Source organism: Felis catus, chromosome A3 (genome assembly GCF_018350175.1).
Source record: "Felis catus isolate Fca126 chromosome A3, F.catus_Fca126_mat1.0, whole genome shotgun sequence".
In the NCBI taxonomy this organism is placed as follows: Eukaryota; Metazoa; Chordata; class Mammalia; order Carnivora; family Felidae; genus Felis; species Felis catus.
Window position 1 is genome coordinate 119,220,381 of NC_058370.1, and position 12,516 is coordinate 119,232,896.

The window sequence follows — 12,516 nt, forward strand, 5'->3', positions numbered from 1 at the left end:
TTTGTTTGTTCTCTTTCCCACTCCCACACCCCACATGATTTGGAAGCAAAGACCAAACACCATACCGTTTCATCTGTAAATATTCAGTACGTAGTTAGAAAAGACAGACTCGATCTATTTTAACCCACAGGTTACATCTTTCCTAAAAAGGAATGATCTCTTAATATTATCAAATTTCTAATTGTCTCATCGGTGTCATAATTTTTTCCAGTTCATTAACAGCTCCTTTTTTTTTTAAAGTTTATTTATTTTGAGGGGGGGGGGGGCATAGAGAGAGACTGAGAGAGAGAATCCCAAGCAGGCTCCTCACTGTCAGTGCAGAGCCGGACATGAGGCTCAGGGCTCAAACTCTCAGAACCGTGAGATCATGTCCTGAGCCGAAATCAAGAGTCGGATGCTCAACTGACTGAGCCACCCAGGCATCCCTGAAAGCTATATTCTAACTTGTTTGGTAAATCAAGTATTTTATCATTCGTTCACTCATTCTGTCATTCATCCAGAGGATCATATTGGGTGAGGGCCAGCTATGTGCCAAGTGTGATTCTAGACAGTGGGGTGATGGCAATAAATTAGAAAGACGTGGTCCCCACCCTCCAGGCAAAGACAAGTCATGACACAGGTCACCATGAGCAGCATGATGAGTATTCTGGAAAGGGAGGTACAGGTGCAAGGCAGCACGAGGCAAGGGAAGCCTACTCAGACTAGGAGTTCCGGACAAAACCTACAAAGGACCCCGTTCCGGGCAGAAGGGCTAATATCAGTCCAGATGTGATGGTGTGGATCCTTGTCAAGGGTTGAGGGAGCTGGAAGTGTTTGCTGGGGATGGGGTGGGAGTGGCACGGTGGGGAGGCTGGGGGCTAACACAGTCTTCAGTATCACACTGTGCAGTCTAAACTTCCGCTTTGTAAGCGAATGGGAGTCGATGATGCTTTTAGCAGGAGAACGGGATGGGGACATCTGGTTTTGGAAAGGACATTCCGGATGCCAGGACCCCAGGCCGGGAGCCTCAGGGAGGAATCTGGGGCAGTGGTACAGATGGTGGGTGGTGCAGGAGGCCGTGGGTCTGGAAAGAAGACATGACATTGGTTCGGAGAAGGGGTAGTGAGTTGGTAGTGAGCAAGAGGGCAGGACGAGGATGGCTCTGGATTCCGAACTTGGGTACCTGGATGAACAGTGAGGCCACCGATGGAGCAGGGTAGCATGGAAGGAAGAGAGGGTTTGGGGGCAGGAGGCACAGAGAGGAATAGACTTGCCTGTCAGCCATTCTAGTGAAAATGCCCTCCAGGAAGCCAGAAATCTGATTTAGTACAGTGAGTGCCCAGAAGGCGGGTGGAGCCCAGTGGTGTGGGAACCCAGGGGGTACGTTGAAGGTCAAGAGAGGGTGAAATATGCTTGAGTCCTTACAGGGCTGCTTTGGGGTCAAGTGAAAAAGGTGATATACACGAAAGGCTCTACACGCTGTAGGGTTTATGCAAATACAAGGATTCTGCTCTCCGTCCCGGGCTGTCCGAATGCTTCTCACACTGCCAGTTCCAGGAGGGTCTTCTGAGACGGAGAGTGTCGTGTGATCATTTTTTACCTTCAGCCCTTGTCTACTTCCTGCCTGGACTGATCCACCCTCGAGATACTGGCTCAACTGTGTTTGTTTCTACTTTTTATTTTTTTTCCCCCCAAAGCAGAAGGGCTCGTTGGCTTAGTTGGGAATCAATTTCCACTCGCTTGCTTTACTTTTTTTTAAGCCAAGGTTTAAGATAAAATTGTGACTGTAGCTTTAACAATATTTCTACCCCGTTTAAGACTGTGAAAAGTCACTCTCCCACCGGGCTTTATGGTATGCCCAATGCCTGGCACAGAGCGGGTACTCTGTGCAGTTTGTGGATCACTAGGACCGCAAGCTCCTCTAATCTGGCACGGTAATGGGGGAACCTAAGACCTGGCAGTTGCTGAGTGCATGGCTGGCACTGTTCTAGGCTTGAAGGGAAACACCACCCTCTCTTTGCCTCCGTGCCTGGGTCGGAATAATAAGAACTGGGGCCATCAGTTAGTTACACGGCAAAGTGAGAGTTCGAGTGAGCACCTACAAGGAAGTATAGGCTTAAGCTGGGCCAGAGAAATGGGGTTTATTATCCCTGACCTGTTCCTGCCTCTCTGATGAATCTCTGACACAAGGCTGAGTTTCTGCTGTGTGTACCTGGGTGTTAATAGGATGGGGCAGGGGGAAATACACGAGTGAAGGTGGAAATTATATTTGAATAAGATTCGTGGAAAGTAAAGCATTGGAAGTAGCTGGAGCCTCCATCTGGAGAAAGAGAAGCGACAACTTTCCCCTGCTGGAAACCCAGGGACTGCATAACCCAAATCTGGCTCGCCGAGTTGCTGGCGATTTTAAGAGAGCACATTATTTACGGAACACAGTTGAGAGGAAAGTGTTATTACAGGAGATAATTACAAACAACCAGACAAGATCATTACGGATATAGAACATTGGACAACACCATCAACCGCCTTGACCTAATTGGTGTTTCTAGGACATTTCGCCCCAAACTGAAAGACACACATTCTTCTCAAATGCACATGGAACATTCATCAAGACAGACCATATGCTGGGTGATTAAATAAGTCTCAGTATATCTCAAAAGACTGACATCCCACAAAGCATGTTCTCTGACCCTAATGGGATTCACTTAGAAATTAATAATGATAAGAGATGTTAAAATCTCCAAATAATTGGAAATTAAACAATACCCTTCTAAATAACCTATGGTCAAAGAAGTAAACCAAAGAGAAATTATAAGACATTTCCAGCTGAATGATAAAGAAAATACAACATGTCAACATTTATAGTCTTAAATACCTATGGCGGAAAAGAAAAAAGTCCAACATCAATGATCTAGGTTTCTGCCTTAAAGACGCTGCTGAAAGAAGATAAAATTAAACCCAAGTCTTAAAAACATCATGATAATTGAAATAAGCCAGACACAAAAGACCACATATCAAGCGAATCCATTTAGTGTACTTGAAATACCCTGAATAGACAAACCCTTAACGACAGAAAGTAAGTGAGTTGTTGCCAGGGACTGGGGCTAGAGAATGGGGAATGACGGCTAATGAGTGTGGGCTTTCTTTTGGGGGGCACGATATTCTGGAATTAGATCGTGGTCAATGTTGTACAACTTTGTAAATGTACCCAAATCACTGAATTGTACACTCGAAGTGGGTGAATTGTATGGTTTGCGAATTAGATTTCAATAAATAGAAATAAATACAACCTAAAAAAAAATATTAAATCCAAGAGAATTTAAACAAGGAAACGAAAAAGCCAACAAAGCTGAAAGTTGACTCTTTGAAAACAAATAGGTAAATTGTAGCAAGAACCATCAAGAAAAAAACCCAAGAAAACACAAATTACCAATATTAGGAATGAAAAAAGGGATATCATTTTATTAAAAAGAAAATAGGAAAATACCACGAACAACTGTATCTCGATAAGTGTCTACAACTCAGATGAAATGGACAAATCCCTTGAAAAAAACACTTGCCAAACTGACACATAGTTCAGGATCTATTAAAGATACGAAATTTAAAATAAAAATGATGGTGATTGTGATAGCACACTGCTTTCCCATAAAGAATGCTTTAGGTCTAGATAGAATTCACTGGTGAATTCTAGAAAATATTTAAGGAAGAAATAATACTAATCTTACACAAACTTCTCGATAATAGAGAAGGAAGAACACTTTGTAACTCATTTTATGATACCAAACCCTGATAAAGACCTTATACAAAAAGAATGTTAGAGCCCAATATCCCTCATGAACAAGGATGTAAAATCCTTAACAAAATATTGGTCAATTGAGTAGCCATCCACGAAAGGGATGACACATCATGACAAGTGAGTTTTATCCCAGGGATACAAGGTTCGTTTAAAATGAGAAAGTTAATCAGTTTCTGGGTGTCCTCAGTCGGTTGAGTGTCCGACTTCAGGTCAGGTCATGATCTTGCGATTTGTGAGTTCAAGCCCCGCGTCAGGCTCTGTGCTGACAGCTCACAGTCTAGAATCTGCTTCAGATTCTGTGTCTCCCTCTCTCTCTGCCCCTTTGCCGCTCATGCTTGCTCCCTCTCTCTCTCTCTCTCCCTCAAAAATAAATCAACATTAGAAAAATAAAATTAGAAAGCTAATCAACATATTCACCATATTAACACAATACAAGAGAAAAACCACCAACAGATCCAGAAAAGCTTTTGACAAAATCCAATATTTATTCATGATAAAAACGCTCAGCAAACTAGGAGTAAGGGGGAACTTCATCAATCTAATAAAGGGTAACTACAAAAAACATCCAGCTAGCTAGAGGTGCCTGGGTGGCTCAGTTGGTTAAGCATCCGACTCTTGGTTTCAACTCAGGTTCCATGTTGATAGCATGGAGACTGCTTGGGATTCTCTGTCCTTCCCCTGCTTTTGCGCTCTCTCTCTCTCTCTCTCTCAAAATAAATAAATAAATAAACTTAAAAAATCCAGCTCATCTCCTACTTAATCCTGAAACGTTGAACATTAAGATCACTAGCAAGGCAAGAATACTCACACACAGACTATGACCCCGTAATAAAAATAAATGAATTACTGATACATCAACAACATGGATGAATCACAAAAATATTACATTGACTGAAAGAAGCCAGACACAAAAAAGTACATTCTGTATAAGTCCATTTATATGAAGTTTAAAACAGCCAAAACTAACCTTTGGTGATAGAAGTCAGAGCAGTGGCTGCTTATGGAGGGTAGAGACTGATTGGAAAACGGGGTGAGAGAACATCTTGAGGAAATGGCGATGTTCTATATCCTGATTGTATGATGATTACACAGATGTATTCAGTTATTGAAACTCACCGAGTCGTGCACTTAAGATCTGTGAATGTAAGTTGTACCTCGTTAAAAAAAAAAAAAGAAGCTAATCATACCTAAAATATCTAAAACTTGAAAAATATTACAAAGCTTGGGAAGAAAATTGTTTCTGATTATAGACGACTAAAAAAAGCTACACAATGTGATTCACAGTAGAAAAGACCATTTTTATATTTAAGACATAAATGTCAAAAGGAAAAACAGGACCCTTTAATGGAATAATAGCCATTTTTTATTGGGTGATGAACTATGTACCAGGAGTGCACGCACTATCTTTTGCTCCAATTTAGGGATGAGGAAACTAACGAAGAGAGGCTAACTTCTTCAAGGGCGCATGGCTAACAAGGGGTAGAGCTGGGGTTTGAACTCAGAATGTCTCCCCGAAGAGCCTTACCACTATCCTGTGACCCCCTGTGCTTGTAAGGGACTTGACGCTTTACTGAGCTTCAGTTTCCAGTTCCAGGATGCAGGCTGGTCCAGGACAGTTGTCCCCAGTTTATAGATGATAACTCTAAGACTCCGTGGGGTGGAACCGCCAGCTCCAGGCATGGGTACAGGCCATGATGTCCCTGAAGCTTGTCCTCAGGACATTCTCCTTCCTCCACCACCCCACCCCGAGGTGGGGTGGTGCTTTTCATTTTCCCCTTCGCCGTCAGAACTCGCCTGTCCTGTGTCCTGCTCCTTCAGGGCTCCGTTCTCCGCTCACACTGTCCTCTCTGCCTGGACGTCCCACTCTCTCTCCCGTCTCCCTAGAGTCAAGGCCCAATGTCTTCCTTGATCTGCTAAGCTGAGCTCTTTGCTCCTTTTCCCGTAGGCTCACCTTATTCATACTTTGTGCACGCCAGTGATGACATTTTGTCTTGTATAGTAGCCTTTTACGCGTCTGACCCGTCCACCTCCCGCATTGTAATAAGCTTCTTCAGTCAGCGTCCCAATACGAAATATCTTTGTAGATCCCCACCCCTTCCTCCAGGGCCGAATGGCCTCGCTGACACAACAGGAGAAGACCCCCTGGCACGGGAGAGTGACTGCATGCACCCCAGCTAACAACCCAGTCCCTATATACCTGCCTTTTCTCAAGGTCTGCCTCTAGCAAGGTCAACTGTCTGGAAGAGGGAGCTGTTCAGGGCCAATGAGGCATTTGTACCCGTAAGTGGCATCACGTGAAAGCCTAGCAGAGCACTCCATCCTGCAAATGAGACAAGAATTGAGCTCACCTTCATCTCGGTGAAGTGCAGGAGGGATATCTTCCAAGGCAAATGACATACCAGATACTTTCATTAAGCTTTGGACTCTTGAGTCCCTCCATCTGGGTGTATCCGATGCCATGGCACTTATTAGAGTCGTGAACACAGAGTCAACCACTCAACCTTCATTTATTGACTCAGAGAGGAGTTTTTTCCAAACCACACAGCTCCGCTCTCCCAGGAGCAGCTGCCTCCGAAGGAAGGGAGGGTGCTCTTCAATTTTTCCCACCTGATCTCCTGCTCGCTCTATCCGCAAAGCCTCCTTGCTGCAAGGAACAGGCTATTTTCTTTCTCCCAAGCCTCATTCTCAATCTTCTCTGTGGCAAGAAAGGTGATTGGATATTGGGATTTTAAATGGTTCTGTCTCAAAGCCATTTAAAATGGAGCTGAAATGTCAACCGGACTGGTGTTGGAGTAGATGGTTAAGTGGAAAGGAGCTTCAAAGGAGAGACAGGGTTAGTAATCCCCACTGATAACTTGGAAGGGGTGACAAGAGGTCCCTGGCTCTGTCTTAATGAATGCAAAGGACCCCAGGAATGATCCCTGCCACCGTTTGTACAGACCCTCCTAAGAGATGGCGTTGCAAAAATGCTTAAGGGCACTCTGTTCCTGTACAATTGATTCGGTTGTCTTAGCAAGCCTTTTTTTTTTTTTTTTTTTTTTTTTTTTAATATCTAGAGGTAGAATTTAGCTCATCCTGTTTGACAATATTCACTACATTTAAATCCCCAGAGCCGGAAGCAATGAGGTTTTCCTGCATTTTGAAACAGAGCCCTGATGTATAAATTCTGCAGTGGCTAATGTCACCGTGTTTTACGTCGTCTCTAACAAGGCTGTAGGAAATACGCAAGCAGGGATGGGTTTGAGCCTCCGTGGCTTCATGCACATGTTGGACTGTCCCTCCCTGCCTCTGCTCCGGCTGGGCTGCTTGGTTTTCGCTCTGGGAAACCCTTGAATACCGCCAGGTACAGGCTCATTACGATCTTCTAGGATGAAGAGGCCTTTGATTATTCAGAGAGGCGGGTCCTTGGGGGAGCCCCAGTGCACACATATGCTCACCCGATTCTCCGTTTATATTGGATGTTTCCTGTGGGGAAAATTACAAGAAGCTCAGGCGCCATCTCTCAGGTTTCCCTGTCCTCCCCCGGCTGCCTTGGGGTTCGTTGTTAAGATTTTTCTTTTTGGTTTTTTGTTTTGTTTTGTCCCTAGCTAGTGCTAAAGAGTCTTTATTCCCATCTGTCTACTTCACATCTATTTTCTGTAGTTTATGCTTTACAGCTTCTTCCTCATTATCTGAGATGCAACCCTTCCCCAATATGCCCATCGTCCAAACACACACACACACACACACACACACACATTCTTCCTCAGACCATGCACCTGCCTCTGACATCACACCCCCAGCCTCCCTCTTGTCAGGGAGTAGCTACAGACCGGCTCCTAAAAACCAGGCAGGCCCTGGAGATCTCTGTACCAACCCTCTTATCCTGGAAGTGAGGCAGCCAAGGCCAGGGGAGAGAAGTGGTTCCCAGGGTTTGAGCCCCAGCACAGTGCAGGGTCAGAGGGGGCTCACTCCAGTACCCCGTGGCCTGGTGCTGGCCATGCTGGGTCACTGCATGCACCCCCTCTCCGTTGCCAAGTCCTCTCCTGATTCCCCAGCTTGCCCTTCAGAACCAGAACTAGGCCTCAGAGTGGGGGGGCTGAATTCAACCTTGAGACAGCCCTTCAATGACATGGACCACTGATTTAGGTTGGCGGGGATTTAAAAGCATTTTTTGCCGGGGGGGGGGCACCTGGGTGGCTCAGTCCGCCAAGCATCCGACTTCGGCTCAGGTCGTGATCTCGCAGTGCGTGAGTTCGAGCCCCGCGTCGGGCTCTGGGCTGACAGCTCAGAGCCTGGAGCCTGCTTCGGATTCTGTGTCTCCCTCTCTCTCTGTTCCTCCCCCACTCACACTCTGGCGCTCTCTCTCTCTCTCTCAAAAATAAGGATTAAAAAACATTTTTTTAAGAAAATAAAAGCATCTTTCTTTCAATTTCAAAAGTAAAGCACAGTCATGGAAAAAAAATTCGAACTTAAGCGTGTATGGTGAAAGGTCAAAGTATGCTGCTTTCAATCTCTTCTCCCCTCTGCTAGCCCGAGGGGACCATTTCTAATGGTTTGAGATCTCTGCGTATTCACAGATAAAATACCTTGGTTGGGGTCTTTGGGGTGCGGGAGTTGTATAGAGGATCCTATTATTACACCTGCTACCTTTTCTTCCCCCCGCTGGTGTGCAACTGACAGACGATAATCATTTCTTTCTAATACCCCTATCTCTGGGTTTCTCCTCAGAAATTACACATCCTTCCCACATGCTCCACCCCACACACACCAAAAACCAACCCTCCCCCCCAAAAAAACCAATATTTAGCCTCCCTGCTTGTACCACTCTCTAGCTCACACAAAATCGTGCCTTGCGGTATGAGTTCTGTGGCATTGAACCGGCAGCCTCTTCCAGCTCCTACTAGACCATCTGTGCATTTCATCCACCCCTTTATCCTGAGTTTCCAGGGGGTAGCCTGGTACATCGTAGACTCCAGTGAACGTTTCTCAGAGCAAACCGAGCTGGCCCACGCGCCGCACACATTCGCCCTCCCCGGGCCCCCCAACCTGCCCTCCTTCTCTCCCGGTTCGGGTTCTTCCGGAAACCGGGCCGGTTCTGACTGGATGGGTCAGAAGGGCGGGCAGCTTTGCTTCTGCCCTGGCAGGTGGATTATGGATGTGGGGTGCCGGAGTCTGGGAAAATGCGGGTCCATATCACGCTCGCTAGTACCCCGGGCCGGTGGGGAAAGGAGGGGGCGGCACGGCGGAGAAAGCCCCAGAGGCTTTCCGGTCCAAGGCCCACGGGACCATGAATGAGAGAGCCGGGGAAGGTGAAGGCCTTTGGCTTTGGGGGGAAGGAGGTGTGGGATGTGGCTGGTTGTGGCGGGGCCCGGCTTGCGCAGCAGCTCCCGGGCCTGGCTGCGGACACGGTCGCAGAGGCGGCTGCCGGCCGGCGGGGCGCCCACGGCCCCGGGGACCAGGCTTCTGCTCAGGACAGCCGCAGGCCAGGGAGAGCCAGCGGAGCCAAGGGGACAGCAAAGGGCCAAGAAAGCCACCGGGAGGGCGGCAAGGTGGAGAAAAGAGTCCCGGGGTCCCCTCTCATGTCTACCTCTGACCAGCCCGGGCCTTTTGTACTTTAGTGTTGCCACTCGTAAAATGGAGCTGATGGCAGTTAGGCCTGTGTCGCAGGGCTCCCGGGGCGGTCAGGGGAGACAACACGGGAACTTGCCACATCCTGGAGAGTGCAGCACAAGACCTGGGGCCCCTGGTTGGTGCTGTGCGAATCGGAATGCTGCAGTGGTGACTGCCAGGTGGGGAGGCCTCGGCCCAAGCTTCTTGTTTTCCTTCCCCGCCCAGGGCAGTCCTTCTACTCCCGGGTGCTGGAGAACCGTGAAGATGTGGCTGACTTCGACGAGGTAGGATGCCCCGGGGAGCAACTCAAGCCCCAACCGAGGAGCCCACTGGCCCCGCATTCCCTTCCACCCAGATCCTTCTCAGGGACTTCCGCGGGGAGACACGGTGGGAGAGATTCCCCCAAAAGGTTCTTTTGAGCCTCAGGCTTAGAGAGTCGAGTAAATCATGTGCCCCTGCTTGTGGTGCCTTATCTCAGTGTTCCTACAACCGTGCTCTGGTTTTGATGTATGTTTGCATGTATCGTGGATGTGTCATTCTCTTTCATCCCCATATTCCTTCCCTCCATCTACAACCATACTAATGTGCTTAACGTGCATCTTTTGGTTTCTTGTGTGTTCTGACACAAATTTTTGAGTACGTAATTTTGTTTCCTTAAACGGCATTGTTAAAGTAAAATGTTACTTAAATAGATTTTACTTTACTTCACTGTGTAAGATTCTTGAGTTCCATCCACATTGCCTCACTAATCTGTTGCTTCTACCTGCTGCTCAGTACTCTATGGGCCCATCCAACACATATCAGGGTGTTCCTCCAGCCTGGTTCGTCTAGGACCCAGGGGGTTCCTGGGACACAGACTCTAAGTGATAAAATGGGGAAGATCCTGGTCCCACTAGGATGAGTTGGTCATCCTGCACATCCTTTGCCTACTTACTCCTCCAGAAAAGAACCTCCAGCTTGCCTCTAACCAACCCCCATCCCCACCATCAGAAATGCAATGACTATTCTTAGGCCTTTCCCCTTTGGACTTGTGTGAACATTTCTCTGGAATATACAGCAGGACATGGAATTGCTGGCTCACAGGGGTACGCATACCCTTCAGCTTACCCAGCACTGCCATGGTCTACACTTCTACCAGCAGTGCATGAGGATCCCTGATTCCCACATCCTCATCTACACCTAGTGTTATTCAGCTTTCTGATCTTCATCAGTCCAACAGTGGTGTCTCACTGTTGTTTTAATAAGACATTTAAAGTTTCCTCTTTTGTAAATTGCCTGTTCATAGCCGTTGCCCTTTTTCTCTGTTGGTATAGTTGTCTTTTCTTTTTCTTATTGATTTGCAGTGGTTCTTTCTATGTCCAAGATATCAACCCCGTGTTGGATTTAGAGACTAAACATTTCTCTCAGCCTGCCATCTCCTAACTTTGCCCCCTCATTGACTAGAAGTCCTTAATCCTAGTGTGTTTTCAAGTTTTGTTGAAGATGTCTTTCCAGTCTTCTAGGTTACGTATATATTTCCCTACATTTTCTGATTCTATGTAAGTGGAATCTTTTACCTTGTGTGTGGTTTTAGAGAGGGATCATTTTATTTCTCTCTATATAAGAAGCCACTTTTCATAACATCAACTTGCTAAGCAATTATATTCTCTCCACTTATTGTATGTTAAAGTCTGTGTCTCAGCCTACTAATCTATCCCTTTAATCTGTTTGTCTGTTTTTGAACTTTCCCACACTGTGTCCATTAATATGGCATTTTTGTATGTCTTAGTATCTAATGAGGCAAGTACTCTCAAGGGAACTATTCTTTTTCAAGGTTGAACTATTTGTGGACCTTTATTCTTCCAGATCATTTTAAAGCAAGTTTATGAAATCCTTCCAAAACCCAACTGGAATTTGGATTAAATTTGCAAATTAACTTAGGAAGATACTGACTTTTTATACTATTAAATCATCTATTCAAATTATCCACCATGCTTTACTAGCATTTTTAAGTTTTCTGCATAGGAGTCATATAATCTTGATTATTTTCTAGATGCTTCCTGGTTTTGTTGTTGTCATGAATGGTGTCTTACTTTTACTACATTTTTCAGTTGGTTATTGCTGGCCTAGAGAAGGCTTTCCTCTCCTTTAGAAGTCCTGCTTTCATCTAAGTCTGGATGGTTTGGGGAGGGGGCTCTTCGGCCCCCTTTTCAATTTCTCTGTGTCTTCTTGCACCAGTTTTGGATTTCTACATTTTTCTAGACCTTTGGACGTTTCATCTAGGTTTTCAAATTTACTAGCACCTATTTGAAGGTAAAGTTTTAAAATTGTTTTAAAATCTTTTTTGTGCTCATGGTTATTTCCCCTTTTGTATTCCATACTGAATTTATTTGTGTCTTCGTTCTGTTTTTCTTGACCTTGCTAAAGATCCGTTTATCTTATTAATCTTTGTTAAGAACCAGCTTTTGGATCATTAATCTCTTCTGTTGTTCTCCATTTCATTGATTTCTGTCCTCTTAAATTATTTCTCTCCTCCTTGTTTATTTTGTTTTCCTCTGTGCCTCTTTTTGTAACTTCCTGAGCTGGGTGCTAAGCCTGTTATGTTTAACTTTTCTTATTTCTTGATAAACATGTTTCAAGATATAAAGTTTGCTCTATATACAGTTTTTTTAAGTTTATTTATTTATTTTGAGAGGGAGAGAGAGCATGTGTGGGGAGGGATGGATAGACAGGGAGAGAGAGAATCCCTAGCAGGATCTGCATTGTCAGTGCAGAGCCTGAAGCAGGGCTCAATCTTATAAACTGCAAGATCATTACCTGAGCCGAAATCAAGAGTCAGACGTTCAACTGGCTGAACCACTCAGGAGCCCCTATACACAGTTTTAACCACATCCTACAAAATTTTATATGTAGTATTTTCATATCTTCAGCTTTAAACATTTTTATACTCCTTTATGCTTTTCTTTTATTTTTTATTTAGTAAAAAAAATTTTTTTAATGTTTATTTATTTTTTGATAGAGAGAGACAGAGCACGAGCAGGGGAGGGGCAGACAGAGAGGGAGACACAGAATCTGAAGCAAGCCCCAGGCTCTGAGCTGTCAGCACAGAGCTCAATGTGGGGCTTGAACTCACAAACCGCGAGATCATGACCTGGGCTGAAGTCGGGCAC

General features: G+C 45.5%; 1 protein-coding gene across 4 annotated transcripts in view; it reads left to right on the forward strand.

Annotated features, from left to right (window-relative positions):
* Positions 1-12,516, forward strand: part of OTOF (otoferlin) — a 92,910-nt gene that overhangs the window by 5,656 nt on the left and 74,738 nt on the right. For all 4 annotated transcript variants that reach the window (XM_045054827.1, XM_045054828.1, XM_023252024.2 and 1 more), the window contains exon 2: positions 9,593-9,651. In XM_045054827.1, coding sequence (XP_044910762.1) covers positions 9,593-9,651 — 59 coding nt within the window. The remainder of the gene's footprint in view (positions 1-9,592; positions 9,652-12,516) is intronic.